This window comes from Pholcus phalangioides, unplaced genomic scaffold (assembly GCF_987345545.1).
Source record: "Pholcus phalangioides strain wild (caught in Gottingen) unplaced genomic scaffold, Ppha-v1.0 ptg000011l_1, whole genome shotgun sequence".
Classification (NCBI taxonomy): Eukaryota; Metazoa; Arthropoda; class Arachnida; order Araneae; family Pholcidae; genus Pholcus; species Pholcus phalangioides.
This window is the reverse complement of record NW_028301604.1, coordinates 29,248,721-29,273,505: the sequence shown is the minus strand read 5'-3', so window position 1 is coordinate 29,273,505 and position 24,785 is coordinate 29,248,721. Positions and strand designations below refer to the sequence as shown.

At 37.4% G+C, this 24,785-nt stretch overlaps 1 protein-coding gene across 18 annotated transcripts in view; it reads right to left on the bottom strand.

The window, feature by feature from the left end:
- The window catches only part of LOC149080316 (palmitoyltransferase ZDHHC16-like), a 210,098-nt gene that overhangs the window by 12,911 nt on the left and 172,402 nt on the right, over window positions 1–24,785 (bottom strand). For all 18 annotated transcript variants that reach the window (XM_089239452.1, XM_089239444.1, XM_089239445.1 and 15 more), the window contains 2 exons: window positions 18,544–18,606; window positions 16,636–16,866 (listed from right to left, as the gene is read on the bottom strand). In XM_089239452.1, coding sequence (XP_089095578.1) covers window positions 16,636–16,866; window positions 18,544–18,606 — 294 coding nt within the window. The remainder of the gene's footprint in view (window positions 1–16,635; window positions 16,867–18,543; window positions 18,607–24,785) is intronic.

Here is a 24,785-nt window from a genome sequence, read left to right as displayed (position 1 = left end):
TTTCATATCCACATTTTTTATGGGCATAATTTTTCAGCCACCTCATTAGGTATTTTGCCTGTTGTAGCTTTTGTATTTGTATTTTTCAGATAAAAAGTTATTAACAGTTCCACAGAGCTTTATCGGTTGAAAATTTTGAGTTGCCTTAATATTAATTACGATTCCCTACTGTTGTTGTATCCCTATTGTTGTATATATTATTCACTTGTTTTTCAATCTCAAACAATTCATAACAATATAAAGTTTTGAATATAAAATTAAATATTTCATTATAATATCAAACTTGTGATTATTATCAACTTTTAATGTCTTATACTATTATCCCAGTAGAAACTCAAATATTTTTCTATAGCTCAGTGCCCTGAAGCCAAACCCATAACTAGGCTGGGGCAACCGGGGCACTGCCCCAAGCTGAATGGAGGACCTACAAAAATGTAGAATTATTTTGCATAATACAGTTGATCCCACTTATAATGTTCCCCCTTGAACATTTGAACGTTTTCTTGCCTAATACAACTTATTTCTGAGGTCCCAACTTTACTAATTTGCATTAAGATTTCCTATTTAACCAATTTACAATCAAAGGACGTAATATTGCATCCAAACACCAGTGGAATGAATTCAAACAAGTTTATTCTGTTTTCTTTCCTCTCTACTGATCATCTCGAAGCTTTGTTGCAACCTTAAAATTTTTTTCCATTTTGGTCTTTTTGTATACCATGATAGTGATTTTTTTTTTCTCACATATGATGTATCTTTCTTATAACAGTGAAACAGAACAGGTAGGATGAGGGTGAAAAGAAATCTAACTTGGTATCTATATTCTTATCACCTTATCTTTTATACTGTCTTGCTCTTTTGTTTTTTTTCCTCCCTTTTTATAATGTGCAGTTAGGTTAAGACAAGGTTGCCATATTTATTGCTGATTCGTCAAATAAAAAGCATCCAAATTTCTTGCCAATTTGCTTGTAAGTGTAAAAAGGGGTTAAAATGTTTTCCTGCTTACATTTTACTATGATGGTTTTTTGAAAAACGTTATAATCGCCCCCCCCCCCCACGAAAAAATCTACTACAAGGCTGCAAAAAGGCATGCTATGGCCCTGCCTGAACCTCAGTGAAGTTTATTTCCATCCTCCTTCAATTTTCCCCAACAGTTGGTGCAGTTAGAGGCAGAACACACTATCAACATTTGTATATGGACAAATACACCCCAATGCTACTAAAATAATATGAATACAATTGAAAAAATGAAAAACTGCATTCAAAAATACTGAAATTCCCAGCAGTTTAAATGCCAAAATGGCATGCAGCATGCAATGTTCTGCCTATTTTGTGCCTTCATACCCACTTTCGTATTCCTCTGCATTGGCTCACACACTTCCCTGTTATTCTATAGGGAGTCTTCACTCAATTTTCGAACGAAAAAGGGTGTTTTTTCACTTTTTTTGGAAATTGATGTTGCCTTAGTATTCAAAAGATGCCTTTCAAGGTTTTAAGAAGTTATACCAAAATCTAGGAAAATATTTTAATATCTTGTGGTTCCTCACAGACCCTAAAGGTAGAGAAAAAAAGACTTTTCTAAGTACACATTATAAAAATCTTTTCAAACATAAACGAAGTTGATGATTTATAAAAAGTATTTTTTAAAAAAGAAAAACACTTAATTTATAAACGTTATTCATTACATGAGGCAAAACTGAATATATTTATATATAAAAACACAGAGAAATAACAAGTTAAGAGTTCCATATATAAGTAATAACTGACAAGCACATATGCAGCTGTCATGGCATTTGAAAGGAGAATTTTTCAAGCACTCCGAATATAGTGATTGATAAAGGGAGATGAAAATAAACCCTTTTTTTTGGGGGGGGGGGAGACAAAACTACAACCATGTTCCAAATTTTAAAAAAAAACATAGTTTGACGATATAGGTGTCAAGAGAATGCCTCTATTGCTTCCTCTGTTATCACACTGTTATTACATTTCACGTCTTGCAAAATAGTCTGCTTTTTTTTTCAAATGATGGAAGAGTACTTGATTTTATTCTGGCTTGAATGGAACATGGAATGTACAGATTTCTGCTTCTGATAATCCTTCATTTCTAATTTTCAGAATTCTCTTGATTCCCAGTTTTTTGTAAATGAGATTCTCATCTGAGAATAATGAGAGCAATAAATTCTCTGGGTGGGCGTTGATGTTTTTTTCTCCCATCGCCCCCCCCCCAACACAATCTAATCCATAGGATCCCATGTTATACCCGTAGCTTCTACTGCCCCCCCCTCCAGGGGGCGTTAACGGGGGGGAATCACCATGGCCCCCACATGCTAGTGCCGGGCCCGCAGGCCAGGATTTTTCGCGGGTTCCCTACCTACCCCCCCCCCCGACAAATTTTGTGCACCTCCCTTGAGAAAAGATTATGATGTACTTTTTCAGTAAAAATAAAAAAAATAAAAAAAACCCTTTCGGGAAGAAAAAAAATGTTGAATGCCCTTTCCCCCCCCCCCCCCATGAGAAAATCCTGCATACGGTACGGCATTTGAAAATACATCTACAATGATATTTTTTTCAAATCTTGTTTGGAATTGCCTGGCTTAATGTCAAACTCTCAGTACAATGACATCATCTACTATGATAAACGCCTCTATAACCCGATATTTTTAGGAGAATTTTGAAATCGCTACAACAATATTTTTTATATTTTGTTCAAAATCGTTTCAAATTTAATTTTAACTTCACCACTTGTTCTCGTTCTTTTGAAGACGTCTGATGACATCAATATTTTGCACTAAATGATCACCGAAAGCTAACGTTATTTGTATTGCTGCACTATGTGTACGACACAAAAGCATATGCGGTAAACTTCTGTACAGGGACATCTAAGTGAATTTTATAAATAAACTAATCAATTACAATTTTTTGCAACGAATAAATACATAAAAGCGTATTTTTCCGATAATATTAACAATGCCGATATAGAAAAAATTACAATAGCATAAATTTGATCACACGTGAGGATAATGTTACCTCTTCAATCCCTCTACCACAATAATTTTTTTTTGGTCCCTAGAATACTGTTATATCGAGGTTTCACTGTATATTTAAACTAAATAATAAAATATAATTGTGTGTGTGATAAATATTATCACATTTCGAGATATGATTATGGGATTTGTATATAATTTTACGCAATACAATACAGCTCCCCTATGAGCCAGTTAAAAGAACGAATTGGTTAGGCGATATGGTTTTCCCATAGAAACTTGTGATTGCCATTTTCACGAGGGTGGGGGGTTACGTTCTTTTTTCCTGCAATAATTTTATAATAATGTTCCCTATAATCTCGGCTCGGGGGGGGGGGGAGGTTAGAATCCTAAACCCCCCTTTGCATTCGCCAATGGTGATCGTGATCCATGGTCGGCAGGGCCGCAACTGGGAGGGGGGGGGACAAGAAGGTATCTTGCCCTGGACCAGAAGAGTGAGCAAAATTCACCTTTTATAGCCTCTTCTTTAAAATTACAAGGGGGGGGGAATGTCAAAATATGTGCTTACCTCAGCTGATCAAGCATTTAGTTGCGGCCCTGATGGTTAGTGTTCAATGTCAAAGTCTCTCGATTAACGATAATACCTCTATTATGGTATTTTTCTTCGTCCGCAGAATATCGTTATATCGAGATTTCACTGCAGTTTTATCATGCATAATACTAGCTACAATACCCGGCGCTGCCCGTGTTTTCTTCATTTATTGGGAGGATTGGAAAAGTGACAAACCATTACAAAGGAATAAATACATAATACTGGCAGGATTAAAGAAGTGACAAGCCATTGTAAAGGCACGTGTAAAACGCATTACTAGGGAACCATGGTAACATTCCGAAAGTGATTGTTGACGCCCAGAAACCATTGTTGCCCGACGATTTTCGTCCATTTTGGGTATCTGCCCTTCTCTGACGAACTTTTAAAGTAGCCTATAGTTCAATCCGGGCCCTGTTTGGTATATATCCAAATTTTGGCGACGATCGATCTAAAATTGTGGATTTGTATTGAAAACATACACACAGACAGAAAATCAATTATATATAGCACAGTATCAAATTTATCCTTAGTTTCTCTCAGATAAGATATCCACCATATCTCTATAGTTTCGTTGTTCACCAAGCAAGTAAGTATACTCATACTACACCAAATGAAACTACTGTAGAATCTCTACACATGACGAACCAGTTTGAAACGTGTTTTACACAAAACAAAATTTCTATCCAAACGTTTAACTTCAATTTAGAACATCAAAGATTATTCCTATAACACACGGGTTCTCAAACTGTGCGCCTCCAACCTTTGTCATCGTGTGAGGTTTTCGAAAATATTCTTTGTTAAACAGCTCTGGAGAGCCGGTGGAGCTCGCAGATAAGCATTGAATAGGGGAAAAGGGTGCCTTGCTCTAACATGAAGTTATTCCATGCAATGATTTTTTTGATAAAACGAAGCGATTCCGTTATGCCAGGCGATTCACTACAGGCGTGCAAAAAGAATAAATAAATTTAGTGAATTAAAGAGTTAAAGTAATAATACTGAAAACTGTTTTCATTGGCCTTGGTTGAAGCACCGGCCTGAAAAATTGTGTGTGAGAACTGAAATAAATCAAATATTTATGTTCACTTCATCTATTCAACTGAGCAACTTTACAATTCTGTTAGAGTCGTTTATACAACGTTCAAGAGGCCAAGTCAAAATGTTTCATAAAACGTTTTATGTATAAGTCGAAGTGAATATAACAGCCTTTTTAAAAAATTATCCCCCCCCCCATACATATAAAATGTTATAAAATTTTATGCGTTTAATTGAATTCCAATTCTGTTCTAAAAAAATATTTCATACTTGAGAGGAAATTAAATCACATTTCAAATCATTTAAAGAAATAAAATTTGGCACAACATCACCTTTGGGACACGACATTGAGTACAAAATTGCAACAAAATTTTCTCGACCTGCAAAAATTTCCCCATCTTGGACTTTTTTTTTTGGCAGTAGATGATTTTCAATCAGGAGCTTGCTCTTTGGTTGTTTCTCTACTTTATAATCGTTTCAAAAAGTTGAAACAAACATATTCAACTGGTTTGCAACTTTTTCCGGGAGGGGGGGGGGCAAAATTCTGCCAGGGGGGAAAACAAGTGTACTCAATGTATGTATATATATATTTGTATATATATACCATTTTTAGTGTATTTTCAAAAGCCGGGGGGGGGGGGCCGTTGCCCCCCCCCCTAAATGACGGGCCTGTTTGCAAGATGAACTTTCGTTACCAATTTAAAATTCTTGTTGAATTCTTCCAAAATTTCCAGTTTTTTTAGAGAGAGCGTTTTTTGTTTTTCCGACATTACGAACGACGAACTTGACACAGTCAGCCAGCAGTGCCGTCTGAAGGGTCGCATGGACCCACCCGAGCACGGCCCGGGGGCCTCAAAATAAGAGGGGGGGGCCTCACAAAAATGGGAAGTAATTGAAATTTTCGAGAATTCTCAAGGTTGGGCTTCAGAAAAATCAATTGGCCCGGAGACCCATGATGGTCTTAAGACGGCCCTGTCAGCAAGCAAAGCACCACATCGAAAGAAAGTTCTACAGGAAATGATCGAAAGAACTTGCTGTGCATGTGTACCTATTTTCGGCAGACCTGTACCCCCCAAATGCTTACAGTAGACTTTATCACCCTCTCGGGATAACGTTGAAAAAATAGGGAGAGAAAAATTCTGAAAGGTCATATGGCCGTCAAAACAATTGAAACCCATTTCTTTGGGACTCTCCACATCTGCGTATTCTCAGAAAGAGGCAATAAACAAATCACCTAAGTGTCCACTCTAAATGGTCATCAGCCATCTCACTGGCAATTTTCGTATACGTCAGCAATCACCCTAAAATTTATGTCTTTTGCGGTGACAATATGCTAGAACTGTTGCAGCAACGCTTTTTTCACTGCATACAAAAATTTTGTGCGCATTTGATGGATATAAATTACGTTTTTCTTTTTTCAAAAGTTTCCGAGTTTTAGTCGAAGTGAAAACGTCGAATAATTGAGGTTTTACGTTAAATAAATGAATGAAATATTTTAACATTAAAACGTATTTGTTGTATTGTTGTTTAAAATGTATTGTTACCAATTGCTACCCAAGTTAAACGTGGTATAAACATGAAAGTTGTATAACTGAGTGACGTATGAACGAGGCTACTCTGTAATTTGAGATATGCCCTATTAAAAATAATCGTTTTTAAACTTTATGAAACACAATTCAACAAACATCGCAACTGGCCTCGATGCAGGGCCAAACTCTTCGGACATAGATTTATTATAGTTAACTGTTAATGCTCAAAATAAAAATTTAACAAAAATTCAAATTTTTAGCTTTGCTTACCGTTCTTTTGGGCTAGAACCGTAGGATTCATCCACGTGGGAAAAAAACCAATCCTTTATGTACGCAAACTCGTTCAACTATTTTACTAAAAGATTTCGAACAACTGTATTTTTGCAGACGCGAACCGTAAATATTTTTCTGTGTCACAATATGTCTGTGAATAGAAGTTTTGAGGGGAGATGTGTCCTCAAGACAGTACAGCGAATAAAAAAGGCCGATGCGGAATGTAGCCTTTTTTTTCAGAAGCAAGGAAAAAACCCCTTGATTTGTTCGGACTGGGAGAGGGAGGGGGTTACTAGAGGGACCGTGAGCGAATTCACGTGATTCAGTACTCACGTCATTACAGCCATTTCGTACAATACTTTTTGCGGGAAAACGCTTTAAACGAGAAATCTCGATGGTATCAGTAATATGAGTTGGCACCGGAGAGTCGCAAAATAAGTCGCACTAAGGAGGAAAACGTTATATGCGGGATCCACTGTATTTTGTACAAAAGCTTGCAACAAAGCTGTCTCACTATCATAACCCGCCCACGAGAGTGGGACTGGCGGAGCTTCAGGCCTGGGCCCTGGACCATTCTTGTCATTTTTGTCTTTTTTCCCCACTATTAGTTCACTTTATAGAGGGGGTCCGCTGAAGAGCGCAGCCTACGGGGCCCCCTGTTCCAGGATGTTGGGGGAGGGGAGGTTCATGTGCTTTATCGGCACCTAGAGGCAATTTCACTGTGGAATACGACGTCTGTTTACTCCAATTTTCATTCTATCGAGACATTATGGCCTTCTACGAACTGAAACAGCAGGGGTCGCGCGGTAGCCCTGTAGGTCCCTACACACGCTGGACGACTAGATAAGGATTATTCTAGTGGCTATAGCCCTGAGGACACACAAAATGCTGGTGTCCTTGACGTCTCAGTAGCCATGACCATCACAATGTCTTTTCTTCCTTCCTAGGAGAACGACTGCCATGAGAGCCGGGGGGGGGGGCCTTGTACAATGTTCTTTTTTTCGTTTCCGGGTTTGTTTTCTTTTTTTTTCGTTTACTTGTACATGTGTATAGTTAAAAAAAATCTGAAAGAAATAAAATCAAAAAGATCTTTCCCCGGGCCCCAGGGCTGGAGCCCTGTCAGCCCCCCCCCCCATATGGGGGCCATGGGAATCACTGATCTAGATGCTTCACAAGATGCCTTAGATGTAACATTAAAGTGACAATTTAAAGTGACTCATTAAAGTGAAAAAGTCAAATAAGCCATTGTAAGGATGACCTATTTCTTTCCCTATTAATTTGATAACACCATTTTTATAACCAGTATTGGTAACAGTCCCGTCGCATCCGATTGCCATCAATTCTTTTGTATCAAAATCTTGCTTCGAAAAGTCTATAGGATTGATGACTTTATATCCGTTCCTCTACTGCTTCTTGGAGTTGTGTGACCGAGATAAATTGACCCGGGTTCCTGCAATATAGTTATGTGTTCTTCAGATATGGTTCTTCTATGGAAAGAATCACCTTCTTTGACATTAGCTAAGGTTGTGTCTTTTCAACCATCAAAATATATTCCTCGCACATTTTGTTCTAGGAATTTTATCTTGCAAAAAAACTCTCTGTGATGCTCTTTCACGCCTTATTTTCATTCGGTCTATTGTCATATTTGGCTTCTCTTTCGTCAATAACCCAACATCTTCCAGCACAGCATTCGCAACAATTGCAGCTGATCGATCAGACACACCGGTTCTATTACAAGCAAGGGAAACATTTGGTAATTTAGTTTTCATCTGTGAGGATGATGGTAGAACTTCAAAAGCAAATGAAGTACTTGCTTCGGCACCGATTGATGGACCAACTTCAGTACTGGTAGATGGAAATGCTAACTTCAACGGCAAACTGTGTTTTGGCTCATATAGATCACTTTACTCAGAATCGTTGGATATAGATGAGTTTTCAGTGGTTGATGAACTAGTTTCTGCCGTTTTTTCTCGAGACTCCAAATGGGATACCATTTTCATTTTCCTTTGTTCGTTCTTTTTCAATTTCCTCGTTGTTAGGACATCGACTCGATCAATGGCCATTTTGCGTGTACTTCTTTGATCTTGCAAGAAATCTCGCTCTAAATTTGTGACTTTTCTCAACTTGTCACACTTAGTCTTCAAAATCACATTTGCATGCTGCAATGTCAAACAATTTCCGTGCTTCGCACTAAAAAGATTTCAATTTCAACTTGAAAGTTTGAGAATCTTTCCTTGCTTTCATATTTTTCTGAAGATTCTTGTATTTATAGTAAAAGTCTTTGAAAATTTTGCATATCCATTGGTGAGAAACCGTAGGAATTGAAGCAGTTTTCCAAATATTTTTTATCTTTGGCACGATAATTTCAAGAATGTCTGCAATAGCTGGATCTTTTCTTGATTGTTATGCCTTCATATTGCGTTGAGTCAGCAAATAACAAAGCATAACATCGCCATAGGTGGGTGAGACCCGAGAATCCCACTCTTTAGGATTTCCTAAAATGTCACAACAATAAAAGCTTCTGGTCATCATATTGACTGCTAAACACACTCTCAGTTAAAGGGTAAGACTACAAATGAATACTGAAAACAAGGGGAAAACACTGAGGTCACTGAATGAATCACTTGTTCAGGAGAATAGGAAAGTCTCCTCCGCGGTGTCTTGTTACAGAATTCCACACGTGCGTAAAACTTCAGGGGCGATGAGGAGCCTCAAGAAGTTTGAATTATGGGGAAAAAAATTAGGAATGGCATTTCTTCCCATAAAGGCATATTTTAAATTCTATTACAATGGCAATTTCGATTTTTTTTTTTCGTTCCACCCTAATGTCTGGTGCTGCTGGGAACTGTTGTGTTCCAGAATTTAAAACTTGACTAAACCAGAAGATAGAGAGCTTTAAGCCACCTAGAGAGTTGGTATTCAGTTCCACAAACCTCTCTGACCAGTGGGTGAAGTGGAAACAAAAGTTCAAGAATATCATGCTCGCTTCTGAGAAGATCTAGAAACTTGATGAGGTGAAAATCTCAATTTTGTTGAACCTCATTGGTGATGAAGGAGTGAGTGTATTCAACACATTCCAGTATGAATACACGTGCTACAAACTATGATGATTTTTTGACAAAGTTTGATAGATATTGCCTTCCTAGACATAACGTTGTGTTCGAACGTTTCAAGTTCTGCTCATGTTCTCAGAAAGAGAACCAAAATATGGATGCATACGTTACAGAACTAAAGACATTGGTAGCTTCATGTGACTTTAGAGAGCAAGAAAAAAGCTTAATTTGGGATAGTATTGGCTTTGGCATCCATGATTCTAATCTGCAAGAAAGACTGCTACGAGAACCTGATCTCACAGTAAGCAAAGCAGCCGAAGCAGGGCTCAGTACAGATCACAGCCTCAAAACTAATGAAAATAGTGACCAAAATATTTAAAAAAGTGACCAAAACAGGAGAAAGTATTCACATTTAAAGAAAAAAACACAATGAAATAACAAAGTTTGATGAAGAGAATTTTTTCTATCCACATACTAGTGGATTTTTCATTCATGTTATGCTATGAATGACAGTATGCAAAATACACTCAAATTTTTTGTTACCTAGTACAAATTTTATTTACCTCCCTTTGTTTATACAAGTGCTAAAGTGACCTTTATCTCATCAACCGTCCATCATAGAGGTACCAATCCAATTAAAAAAATGCTGAACAAGCATTCAAAAATTATCCTGTACCAGTTTTGAGATTGAAAATATAGTGTTACAAAATAGAAAATCTAAATTTTTATATGATTCCCCCTGTTCTCTAACTTTCAATTAGAAAGTTGTTGCTCTGTCTCTTCTAATGCCAACTATAAAATTCCATGTTTCCAAGTGCAATATTCACAGAGATATTCGAGTTTGAAAAACATAGGAAATTAGAGAAAGAACAACGTTAAATGCGGAAAAACCTGTGAATCACTTAGAAACATGAAATTTTTTTGTTGGCATCAGGAGAAAGAGCAACAACTTTTTAGTTGGAAGTTAAAGAACAGGGGGACCATACAAAAATTTAATTTTTTATTTTGTTACACACTGTATTTTCACTCTCAAAACTAGTACAGGAGGGTAATTTTTGAATGCCTGTTGAGAATTTTTGAATGGAAATCATATTTCTATGACAGACGGTTGATGAGATAAAGGCTGCATTAGCACTTATGGTCACCCTGTATAATGTGTTCGGACAGATGTTTTTTGTTTCTTTTTAACTCTTTGAGCCATTACAGCACCATTAAAACAAGCAAGAGCAGCAAATAATTCCTATATTCACTGTCTGCTGTAGAAAATGGTGCAGCATGAATTTTTCTAGCATGTTCGGGATTCACTATTTTTTCTTCTAATATTCTCAGATGATTATCTCCAATTCTGTATCCCAAATTAGCTGTACATTCAACAATGGCATTAGAATCTTGTAATGAACTGTTCAAACATAATCTGTAAAAAATGTTTCATGATTTAAAGTTTTTCAATCCAGAGTATCACTACTAAACCATATTTCAAAAATGCAGAGTTTTGAAGTAAATATTCAAGACAAAGTGGTAGAAGTACATTGATTTTGTCATGCAAAGTTTATTGTATCGATGTTAAGCATTCAAAAAGTAATGAAGCTTGATTATATCAGCACAACAGATATATTCAACACTTATTATCTGTCTCCTGTTGAACATCAAGCATATTTTCATAAGAGCTGCATGAATGACAACAATCCCATTAAATTTATATATTGACCCACATATACCAATATACATAGAAAAGTCTTTTTCACAACCTCAAATAAACTGCAAGTGGAGGGAGCCACAGATATGCAACTTAGATAATTGGAGTAAAGTGACAAGAGCGAAAAAATTTAATTTAGAAACTAAAAATTCTGAAAAATACTTTCTTTTGGTTCGATTTTGAAGAGAATGAGTGAAATTATTCACTACATCAAATGCTTAATTTTGAACAAAAAATACGAAACAGCTAGAGTGTAATTACTTTATGGCAATCAATTTTGGGCAAGAAAAATGTTGCCAAGCTTGTTATAAATCGTTGAAAAACCTTTCATTCGTAGACAAAAAATTATACGACTGAAAAAAAACAAAGACTATACTGCTACTAAGTCATGTGGTGATGAAGGACCGCAACTATGGGGAGTGTCTGGTGACCTGGCAGTGGACTAATGGGTGGAGATACAGGGCAACCCCCCTCCCCCAGCATCAATGGCGGAGCCTACTGATCTAAAGTATATGCATATACATGAATTGACATCATCATCATGCACCGTGTCCCGCCCGAGACTTTAAAATCTATCTCTGCCTATGGCTGAACTGGAAAGAGATGACAATGCCGAGCCCTGCCAAAGACAAAGCTTGGCACTAGACTGATTGGTCAATAATTCTTGATATCCTATTTTGCACCCTTTCTGTAAAGAACCACCATCATTGTGTCATTTCAATCTTCAGGCACATCCAATTTTGTGAGACAATTTGTGAACAAAGCAGCTAGAATACTGGCAAATTCTTCTCCTGCTTCTTTAATAATGTCTATTGATATCCCATCTTCACCTGGGCATTTCCCTTTTTTCATACATCTTATAGCCTCATAGACTTCTTTCAGCACAGGCGCTACTTGTACAAATTCTGCTCCATTTTCTTTTCTTCCTGCTCCCTTTCCTCTGTTCCGATCCTGTTCTTCATGTTTGAATAGAGTATTATAAAATTCTTCAACAATACTAATCATTTCATTTCCATCTTTTGTGATGGTTCCCATCTTTCCTTTTTAGTGCAAAAATTTCCTTTCTTCTAACACACAGTTTTCGTTTAGCTGATTTTAAGCTCCTATTACCTTCCAGTGCTTTCTTTACAATATCGCAATTAAACTTCCTGATATCTTCTGTAATTCTTTCATACTGTCTTACAAAGTTCTGCATATTCCAATTTTTGATTTAGGATCATTCATCTTAATCTGAAATTCTCTCCGGTCTTTCATCAGTTTCTTTTCTTCTTCTGCTATGTTCTTCATCAGTTTGATTTTTTTTTCCCAAGCGACTTCTTTTAGGGTAGTGGTTAAAGTTCTGTTCATCCTGGTGACATCTTGTCCATCTTCAGTGGTGTTATATAGCAAATAAAATCTGTTCTTCAGCTCCAAGTGGAATTTAAATCAATGTTCTTGAAGCTTTGCTATATCGATGACAGTTTGCATATTTCTGATAAGTTTTGCTCTTTCCATTTTAGTGTTTGGCATTATTCTGCATCTCATCAGTCGATGATCACTTCTTGTATTGAATTTGTTGAGAACACTGCAGTCTTGGACCATATGCTTCTTATTAGATAAGATGTAGTCTATCTCGCTAGTTGTCCCAGTTAGGCTTCTTCAGGTCCACTTTCTCTGAGGTTTCTTCTTAAAAAATTAATTCATGATGCATAACTGTTCACTCTCTGCAAATTTGATGAGTCTGTTTCCTCTCTCATTTCGTTCACAGTAACCATGACTTTTAACTGAGCTTTCACCATTTCTTCTCACTCCAATTTTAGCACTGAAGTCACCAATTACTATTTTGATATGATGGTTTTTTTTGCTATGCAGCTCGTCTAATTCTTCATATAAAAGTCTTCTACTTCTTCCTCAGAATAGCTTGTTGTTGGTGCATAGACTTGTATAATCTGTATCCGATATCTGCTTGATATTTGCATCACCAACTTTTATGAATGAGAAATCTTACTCCACTAGTTTTTCTATTATCTGTTCCCCTGTAATAAAATACATGTCCACTGGCAAGTTCGATTTTCTCCTCCCCTTTTCTTCTTACTTCACAGATATCTAAGATGTCCCAATTTATTCTTTCAGATTCTTCTTCCAACTTCTGCAAACGATTTTCTGAAGAAAGAGATCATCCGTCATGCGTGGCCAAGGTCATCATCTTATGGCAGCCTGGTCCAACCCTGAGATTCTTAGCACCCTCTGTCTTCATGTCTTGCTGGTCGCTGCCATAACCAGGGACACTCAGACTGCTGGGGATACTGGGGGCCTTAGTTTAAAAACAAAGTTCATATTTCTTTTTAGAGGGTTTTTGGTCGTAATTCTCCATGCTGGCCAGTGCGGGTTGGAAGAAGCCCATCTGCGTCCATTCACCACATGTTAAACATGGCTACTTACAGGCTGCACCATGAGAAGGTGCGGATTGGACTTTAAGCCTGTCCTAGTCGATTCCTTCAAGTCCTCATAATGAAGCAATTGTGAAGGGTTGTGTCCTAGTTAACAAGTAAAGACTATTTAACAGCCCCAACAGCCTAGTTATATATTTTTAAAGTTATGTGTGGTTTTTAAAATGTTTATTTATCAGTGTGAGAAGTTGTTTTTTCTTGTCAATTTCAATATTCCAATCAGCCAATGGTAAATGACCAATTAATAATTATTGATCCCTTACCACAAAAGCAAAGTTTGAAGAGAATAATTATTTTTATGCCTATCCAGGCAAAGCCAACACTGAAATAACAACTTCTACCCAAGAACAAAGAAAAAGTATTTTTGTTACATAAGTGTAAACTTATTTCCGTTATTCGTAACCCTTATTAAAATTTCTTTTTTTTTTTTTTTTTTACCCTTTGATTATCAAGCGTTGAAATATCCAGGAGAAAATTTTTGAAGGGTTATATTAAACAAATGAGGTACCCTGAATCCTATTACATGACAAAAAAAGTCAATATTTAAAAAATATTAATGTAAAAATGTAAATATTAATATTAAAAAAAACATGGGTATAGAACCATGCTGATGAGTGCATGGCCAGGGAAGAGGTTCGCATTATATTTTTTCTCTTGTGCTCTTCTAACCACTCACAAACATTTCTAATAGTGTGGCATTTTGCACTGTCTTCAGGGGCAGCTCCAGCTTACCTGCCGCATGGGTGCGAAGCCTCATATGCCGCCCCTAATGGTGACCCTGGCAGAGCTTCAGTGAAGGGGACTTCAAGATAAAACTGTTGTTTTTTTTTTGCAAGAGAAAGCAGCACACCATTTTTTTATGTGCAAAATACTTGCCGGTTTTGAAGTAGCTTTTTTCTGTTTGGTTTTTTTTTTTGTTCCAGGAATTCTTTTACCATTTCTAATAATGCTGGATAACTTATTCCTTGAAACAGCACTTATTTTTGTGAGCCATCATCACTTATCCTGTATTGATGATATATATATATAATGAGGTTATTTTTATTAAAAAATTTTTTCAAAGGTATTTCTGGTACTACAGGGACCAGACAAATGAGAAGCCAAATTTTTCCTTTCCTTTGACTATTCTGGAACAAATTCTGGGTGAGGGAACCAAAATGCACATTTGCCCCTTGTGATACAGTACAGGGGCAACGTTTGGGCATGCGACCCACTACAGCCGCATGGGGACACGCACAAGAGGGATGCTAAATCAAAGTTGAATGGGTAAAAACAGTTCCATTGTCCGAAAAATCAAAGAAAATGTTTTCTGTCTGCTCTGGAGGCACAAAATCCGAGATGAAAGGGCGAAGAAAAATTTTTACATATATTTTTTTTAAAATAGTTTTTTGTTAGGAAATTGTTTAGATAAGTTGTGAGGGAGTGGCATGACCTCCAAGGGTAAAGCTGAGAGGGCTCCAGCTTCAGGCCCAGAACTAAATCCTTATCATTTATTCCAGCCCAGGGGCACTCACGCAGGATGTAGGGCCATGGGGGAATAGGCAGGAGGCACAAAAAATAAGTCCCACACGGGTACATATTTTGTCGTGAGCTGCCCCAGTAGTTTACATTCTTGTTTCTGGTGTTACAGTCAGAGGCCCTGTGTCTATTTTCTCAAGTTTTCTCAATGTTGTCGAGGTATGACTCAAAAGCATGATGGCATGTGAATTTTTACTGTGTTAAATTTTAGGGGTCTTGACTAAAGTCTATGCTGCCGTCCCTTACAACCTGCTGCCCGGGTGCACTGCACCCCTTGCACCCTCGCTTCAGCTGCCCGACTGTTGTAATGGAAGATGCTATCATCCCCAGGCAAGTACATAGTCCACAAGGAACAATGCATATTTAATTTTGTCCTTAGTGCCATCCACATTGATGAGTGGACCCAGAGAATGCCATGAAACCATATCCCAGCCCATAACACTACCACACCAGCTTGTTTTCATCCACAAATAGCAGAAGGGTGTTTATTCTCTGATGTTTCTTACTGTATACGATAATGTCTACCTGTCTAATGTAACAAAAAATGTGATTCATCAAAGAAGGCAACCTGTACTGTCATGTGAATTCCAGCTCTTGCTATCAATGAACCATCCGCCTGCTATGAAATTCATTTAGACAGACAGTTATCCAATGTAGCATGTCAATCAGCCCAAACACATTGCCGCAGCTGGTATTCACCTCTTTCATCTATGGCTCATGATGCTCTATAATTTCCATGCTGCTTATTTTTTATAGTGTCATTTTGCTTTTCCTAATATGCTTCCACTACAGCAGCACATGAACAGTTCACAAACGGCAGTTTATGAAATGCTGCCAACCTTAGTCTGAAAGCCAATAATTATTCTTTTTTTGTATGTCTGATAAATCACTCAATTTACTTATAAGAACAACAAGGGAAATTTTTTCTGAACCTGGTAATGTCACCTGCCATATCTCATTAATTATTTTGGAATGCCGTCAAAAATAGGAGGTGATCACAATAATACGACCTGACTGTGTGTGTATTTTACAATAAATGTGATAAATCTGTGATTATCCATTACAATGGTTATATATAATTTGGTGCTACTAAAGTCTTCAAAACCGGAATCTTTGTGAATACGTAGGAAAGACGGAAAAGAGAAATAAATTAGACTTTTCTTTTGTTCTTTCATCTCTCTTCAAGTATTCATTAGCCTCCATTTATCTCTTTTGTGTTCGGAAGTTTATTGTCTACATAGGCTCAGTTCAAGTTAACTCATCTTTTTAAGGCAGTCAAAATTAGTTCTCAAAATTTCGTCACCTGTGGTTTCTTTTATCTCCCTTGCCCAATTCATGATTCATTGGCAGCTCCCCAGAATAGTTTTGTAGATATTTTCTCTCATTAAAGAACCCCTTAAAAGAATAAACAGGCACACAAATCAATATCTCCAACTTATCTACCACATTGCCCCTGACAAAGGTTGATGATGCCCACTTTGAAAAACACTGTTGATAAAGAAAATCTCATTTATAATCAAAGTGCTTACTTTTCCTTCAGAGTGAAGCCTTTCACATTCTTTTTTATTTATATAACCTTCTATACTCGTCTCTCCCTTTGATATCAATCTTGAATGCCATATGAGAAGAGCTCCAACAGCAAAAAAAGTTGCTATAATTAATAGAGCTGCATATATGATACAGTAATGGTACAGTGATTCAGACCATGGTTTCTTTGTCTTCTTTGTCATGGTATTGGAGTCATCATTTGAAGAAAACATCTAAGAAAAACAAGAAAGTTCATGTAAAATAACCATCTCGTAACACTGTAATGATTAATATTAAAATTGTAATGATTAATATTTATTTTATTTATTTATGCAAATCTCAACACAAGTAAACATTGCCAAACTACAGAGATGGTAAATATGAAGAGGAGAAATACAATAAGTACAAATATATATAGAAAAGCAAAAAATGATAATTATAACATGATATGGAAATGCAAAACAAAAATACATAAATGCAGCTAATGGAATCAAATCATGATTGCATGAATATAGTAAAAAAATATAAACAAGATGCACAAGTAAAAGAAGAGAGACACGATAACAGGTAAGCATTAAAAAAGGGAAAAAATTACAAAATTAAAATATGATGTGTATTTGTATTACAAAATCTAATATAATAATAGGCTTATATTCGAATGAATCCAAAAATCACATTGTGTGTGTGTGTGTGTTTTGAGATATTATCTAATCTCTGTACTTGAACTAAACATTCAATTATACATATTGTTTACATTATTTAAGTATATACATATAATCATACATAATAATTTGATATATATCACACATCTCAAAAATGGAAGACCATCACAGAATATTTGCTCAATGTTTAGACAAACAAAAAGGATGCAGAACAGGCCTATTTCCAACTGACACAAAAAATATAAGTTGGAGAAGATATCTTCTCTGCCATCAATTATACTATTCATACAGTAATTTTACACAAAGAACAAATATAACTTCTTCTCCCTTCTAACGGTTAAAAAAATATAGTAAATCTATAGAGAATTTGTGTAGACGTGCACCTCTGACGCCATTGTTTTCAGCTGTTGAAGAACTCTGGAAAGTTATTCACTTGCATACTGTCTAAGTTACTTTACCAAATTTTCTTGATTTGGTTGATCATTACCAACCATAGGCACCAGAACCTAGTTGCTGAGGCTATTTCAGCCCCCCCCCCCAATAAATTGTGTGGGAGGGCTCAGCTACCGATAATTAATATGTAATGCAACATACTCCTCCCCTCCCCCAAACATACGGGCGCAAGTTCCATATATACAGGACGTCTGGCAACTTTCAGTCGCCTCAATATTTTCTTCATGCTGGCATCTCTGTTATCGACCTATAGTACGAGTCAGTGTATTGATAACAGGTGCTGAATAACAAAGCATGATCAGACAGGGTATCGTAAAGCAGAGAAGCTAAAGAGAGAGAGCTGTTACCACTGCTATGGAAAGGCGCTATAATGTGGTTAGTGAAGAAACTACTTCTAGGCAGAAAAGTAGAAGTTTGGTTCCACAATGCCTGTATAGCTTCAACTTAAAAATACAAAAATCTAAAAGTTCTTACATTAGGGAAATGTGCCAATTTTAAAGCAGGTTTTTTGTGCTTTCTCAAACTTGTGTGCAATTATTACTGGTCCACTTTCAGAGAGAGAGAGAATTAGAATATTGATGCAGTGTGAGTGACAGTCTTACAAATACACACATCTATTCTAGAATTCCTCCCATATGTACACACATCTATTCCAATATTATGTTCATTTATACCTTGAGAAATAAGATGCACGCACATGCATACAAGTACTTATTCCATTGAAAATATAAAACACAAATCTGTGGTATTCAAGTGGCTTATGGCATAATATGAACACATTAAAGCAATACTTACACTACTATATTCATCTGTTTTCTTGAATAAAGATTCAGAGTTGGTAGATGTTGAATTAAAAAGCTAAAAAAAAAATTATGAAAACCTTATATTCTTGAGCTTTTATACAAAACTAATGATGAGAGTGCGCCCTAATTCTAAAGCTGTGCTATTATAAAAGAAATGTACTATCTACCCTCATTCAATAATTGAATTATGAAGATGTCACTCTCCGCTATTACAAAAGTTTAGACAACTGGCTGATGCAAAGGAAACTTTTTTGCCTCTGCTGGGCATCGAACCAGTCTCCTTGCAACATGGGCAAGTGCCCTAGACCACTACGCTACAGATGCAACGAACTTCTATCCTTAGAGCATATATATGCTGAACAGGACCACAAATGGACAGTCAAATATAGCTCAGCTAATGGCTCATATACTGACATTTGCCACCAGATAGTGACTTATATGAAGATGTCGTCTCTATACGAGATATATACTTTAAGGAAAAATGCTCATCGCTTCTGTAGAAAGGTGGTCTAATGCCATGGCCCAGATTGCCAGGGGACTGTGGCTCAATTCTGCATGAAGACAGTTTTGCTTTCTTGAATTTATCTTTGCATCCGACAGTTGTCTAAACCTTTTTAACAGCTGAGAGTGGCATCATATTCATATAATTTGCCAACTGGTGGCGAATGTCAGTATATGAGCTATTAGCTGAGTTATGTGTCTGACTGTCCAAGTACAGCCCCCATTCAGCGAAAATGCCCTACGGAACGATTTTTGTTGCTTCTGTAGCATAGTAGTCTAGGGCACTTGCTCGCATTGTGAGGGAACAGTGATTTGATTCTCCCTTAGAGGGCCGTTGAATGTTATTTCCAAAATTCATCTTCGCATCAGCCATTTGTCTAAACAGGGTTCATACAAAATTTTCAAAATGAAAAGTAAGGAGTTTTTAAGGACTTTTTAAGGAGTTTCAAGCTGTTTTTAAGGAGTCATGGCAAACTTCATAACTTACAAGTTTTACAGCAAAAAAAGGGGCGGGGCACATATGCAAATTTATTTTTAATTTGCAAACAAACTTTCCCTCTTCTCAAAAATATGGATGTAGAAGTGGTTCAAAAATTACAAGTTTTGATTTGTTACCCAGCATCATAAGAATTCATAAAATAATCAATCCACATGAATGTTTTCTGTCGTCACCAAAGTGTTCTAAAACCTTCAAGTATTAGTCAAAAATATAACTCATAACAGCATCACATAAATTATAAAAATTCTAAGTGATATTCATTCCCCCTCCAATTATTCAAAATAAAAACCACAGCCGACAAAGATTTTTCTTACAAAATTATCTATATTTGCAGCAACCCTAGGCACACACACACACTTCCAGCACAACTTCCTAGATAGTAAATTGCCCATAGATGGTAATAGACCTGAGTTGTGCTTGGTTTGAAAGAAAGAAAGCCCCCTCCCCCCGGAAATCACTCACTCAAACAATCTGGGAATGTGCCGCGGGCCGCTCAATTGAAGTAAGAATTTGCCAGGAGCCACTTGAGGCAGGCCACATTTAGGCCATGTGTTGAGCACATGTATGCTTTAAAATAAGGGGCTGTTCAAGTACTAGGTCAGCAAATTTTCAGCAATTTTTGACTCACCCCTCTTGTCAGAAAAAGTCAGCAAAACTCTCACCCTTCCCCCTGTCAGCGCTCTGTCCCCCTTCCTCCTAACGCTTATTGGTGGAATCTGAATTGGGAGCTCCCCCCCCCCCCCGGATGATCGAAAATTTATTTTTTTAATCCACAAAATATTTTTTAAAAGAATTGTAAAAATATTTTTTACAATTTCGAAACAAAATATCTTTATATGTTATTATAATCAATTTTTGTTAATTTCAATGCTATTTGAAGGCTAAGAACCCGAAATTGCTCAAGAAATTCATTGCGACCCTACCTCTCTAAGCCCTTGGTAACCCTTGACCCGCGGTAAACATTCGGCCTGTGCGGACCAAATGTGGCCTGCCCCTAAATCTATTTTTGTAACAATGAACCAAGTGACACATTTACAGATCGCTTAAGTGACTCGTGGCACAATTCCTAACCATTTAAGCGATCTGTGGCACATTAAGCGATCCCTTGAGTGACATGTGAGAAAGTTTTAGAGCATTGGCCCTGCCACCAGTGCGGTTCTACATCACTCAAGTTATCCGCGGCACATTCCCAGATTACTTAAGTGATCTGCGGCATAATCACGGATCACTTATATGATGTGCGGCACAGCTCCAGAGCATTTGGATCCGCTAAGTATTTGAAGATCACTAGAGTGGCTCTGTAGGGGACTCAATAGGGAGAATGTTAGTTCAGGTGCCCACAAACTAGTGAAAAGTTTTACTCGTTTTTCGCGCACCGAGTAAGACGCCATTAAGAATATTTCATATTTTTTATAAAGGGTGGTTGATGACGTAAGAATCTTCCCCCCCCCCCACATCATCAAGTCAGCAAATCGAAAATCCCCCATCCATGCTGATGTAATACTTGAATGACCCCTAACATAAAGATACCCTAAAGTTATTTTCTGAAGGTTAAAAAAAGTGGGTTCAGCTATAGCGGCTGATCGGCTCATCCCCCCCCCCCGTAACCAGACGTGGCTCGGGCTGTCACTTTTAAAAGCCGGGTTTTACTAGCAGGTTTTCTATGCCGCGCGCAACGTGAATCACCCAGCGCGACATGCCGACTATTCATCAATATGAAAAGCAGTACGACTGTTTTCCTAGAGAGCGCAATACGGCTCACGACAGCGCTTTACGTCGGGCGTGATTAGCAGACTGCTTCTGCGATCTTCCCTTATTTTCGTGTTGTGTCTCTTCCCTTTAAACCGGAGCATGCAGCCGATAGAGTAGATGACACCAGGGTCATATACTATATAGCCGTCCTGAGCCAATGCGCCACGCTTGGAAAACGCAAATGCGTAACGTCATTATGTAACTCATTTCTGCCGACACGAAATGATCCAGATAGGTTCATGCGGCGCAAAAAGCATACTCCTAGGAAAACCTGGCTTCAGGGATGAACGCTCGTTACAGGATCCCAGGAGAGAGAAACCCATTCTCTCTCATAGAATCTCTTGTGTGTAGATAGAGCCTGTTCCTCTTTTTTTTTGCCTTTTTATTTACGGCAACCAATCTGCGAAACAGATTCGCTTTCCCCACTGGATTTTTTCTTTTTCAGTAGCGAGTTGTAATGTGAATAAAACACGTCAAAAAAACTGCGGAAAGCAGTGACATTTTGCGGTTTCTCGGAATTTTCGTAGTGAGATATTGGCTGTAAGCAAATGGAAAGGAGGGATAAAATAGGAATAGTAGGAGAGAATTGCAGTAAAAAAAAAAGACGATTGCGGCGAAAGTAGGAAAAATAGGAAGGCTGCGAGGTCTGCACTCAGTATACTGCGTAATATAGGAGGTTCGAGACATCGTTTCGCCGCATAAGTAAAAACTTAAAAAAACTTTCTCACCACTGGGCATGGGGGAATTTTCGGCTACTGGTTCAGCGGAGTGATGTTGTTCTACGGACAATCGATTTCCAACGCTGACCAGTTTGCGACATAGGCAGGAAAACACGTCAAAACTAGCGATTCGGTGAAAAATCGCATTTTTAGAAGCAAAAGCGTATAATCGTATTAATTTACTAAATACGACAAAATCGTAACGGTTGGCAGGTATGCACAACCATTAGATGTTCCAATCACATCCCCTGCTTTCACATTTCCTATTACAAAGGAAGAGAACGGTTTTTTTTCTCTTTTCTTCCTCTTTATATTCGGGGGAAGCTTCCTCTTATTTTTCTAGGCAATGCTATTCATCACCATGGGGAATGCCTATTCTAAGAAAGATCATCCCTTCAGAGAAAAAAAAAAAAAGACTTTTTCAGGGATGGCTGCAAAAAGTAAGGAGTTATAAGGGCCCTTCCAGAAGGAAATGAAAAGTTAGGAGTATTTAAGGAGTTTGTAAGGATGTGCGAACCCTGCTAAACCAAGGGGTCTTCAACCTCTCTCGAGTCGTGAGCACCCTTAGGGCAACATTAACATACGTATGCCTGAAATATACATAATTGTTATCCTTGAATGCAATTTTTCCAGGGTATTTAAATGAAGCTTTGATCAAGTACTTGCGATCACGAAATTGGGCATGAGCACTGAGCACACTTGGTGCTTCAAAGGTCATTTCACCATGGTGCTCACAAGCAACAGGTTGAAAATAGCTGGTATAAACCTTTATAAGTGAATTAATTAGTGGGTGATCATTTTATGTACATGAGGGATTTACTAACTGTCTGTAATTTTAGTCTACTGCCATAGAAGCAATTTGCTACTGCTTCATCACCAAAAAAGTAAGCTATGGCTGAATTTTGTTTGTAAAACTCGACTGTTCATGTATGTGCTAGTTTTTTATATTATGTGTTCAGAGAAAGTGATACAATCTACCTTCTGAATCAGAAAAAATGAGTTGGTAAATAAAAGTGAATATTTTTATCAATTCAAATTCAAATGTTATACTCAGTTTGTTGCTTGCTATAGCAACCCTTTCTAAAAGAGATCAGCTTGCAGTTGCACTGCAAGTGGAAACCACAGAAAAGCAACTTCAGCCAACTACCAATGTGTGGAAGCAGGGATCAAACAGCCACAATGCCCATACAACCACACAATGGCATGGAATATGAAAGCTAATTAAACCAGGACTTTAAGTCCTGGACTTAAAATTTATAGCTGGTTCCAAATGACTTATATTCTATATCCTCCAGTGAGAGGTTAATGCATTGATGGAATAGGACAGAGATGCTCAATGCACCACAAGGATCTGTCGTGGTATGCCCTGATTCATCGGTAATTGCACCTCTGCCACCACTGCTGTTAGGCCAAGAAAGGCAAGAAACCGTGAAAAAAGGGGGAAACTGGTACCAGCAATTCCATGCAAGTAGCTATATTTATGTCTGCAATTGGGCCAGAGGGCATTAAAATCTACAATACATTTACTGATGATCAAAAGGGCTCTCTTCATTCTATCATAAACATGTTTGAAAGTTACTTCACATCAAAAATTAGCATCACGTAAGCGTGTTTCATGTCATCCTGAGGCCTCTGGGCCGTGCTGGGGTAGGCCCATACATTAAGACAGCACTGCCTATTGCTCTGTGGCAAAACTAACTACACTGAAGGGTGAACTGAAAATTTATATAATAAGAAACAAGAAAACATCCAAGAAAATGAAACAACAGCAACAAGTGAAGAAACTGTACACATGCCCAAGGTGTGGGACAAACTATGAAAAAGGTTATTGTCCAGCTTATAAAAAATATGCCACAAATGTCACTTGGAAGGAGGACATTTTATTAATATCTATAAAACTAGAAGTGTTAAAACAGTGCAGTGCAAAATGGAAGAAATTCGGGAGCTGCAGATAAGTAGTACAGGTTCCAGCAAAGTAATACAAATACAAAGCCACAACAGGAAAAAAGGCCCAACAAGGTGTCTGAGGAAAAGATGCCCATAATAAATATGGATGTCATATATTTAAAAATACAGCAACCCAATTAAAAATGCAATTACAAACAATATATACATGATGAAATATTATACAATGCCCATAAGAATACTTATGGTTGTCTCATTCTAATATGGATAGCTTCTTGATTTACCCCAACATGCTTATCATATTTCTTTTTAAACATGTCAGTTGTGTTACAATTTACTACCTCCAGGAGTAAGCTATTCCATTTATTAACAACCCTATTAGAGAAAAATTCCCTGCGACACCATAGCCTTACATTGTCCCTCACCAATAGATACTGGTGTCCCCTTGTAAAAGCAATCAATTGGCGGTGTACTAAAAGTTCATGGTCCATCCTGTCCAACCCATTGAAAATTTTGAACACTTCGATCATATCTCTTCAACACCTGCGTTCATCCAATGTAAATATATTCCAAAAATGAAGCCTCTTCATAACTCAAGCCCTGTGTGCCAATAAGGACACGTGTAGCTCTTTTCTGCACCCCTTCAACTAAGTCTATGTCCCTCTGTAGGTATGGTCTCCAAAATCTTACAGCATACTCCAGTCCAGGACGAACTAAGCCTCGGAAAAGTGGAAAAATTACTTTAGGAGAACGTGAAGAGACCTTTTTGAAAATGAGACCAAGCATTCTATTCGCTTTTTTGACCACCGCTGAACAATGTTCAGAAAATCTAAGCCGCTCATCAATGAGAATTCCCAA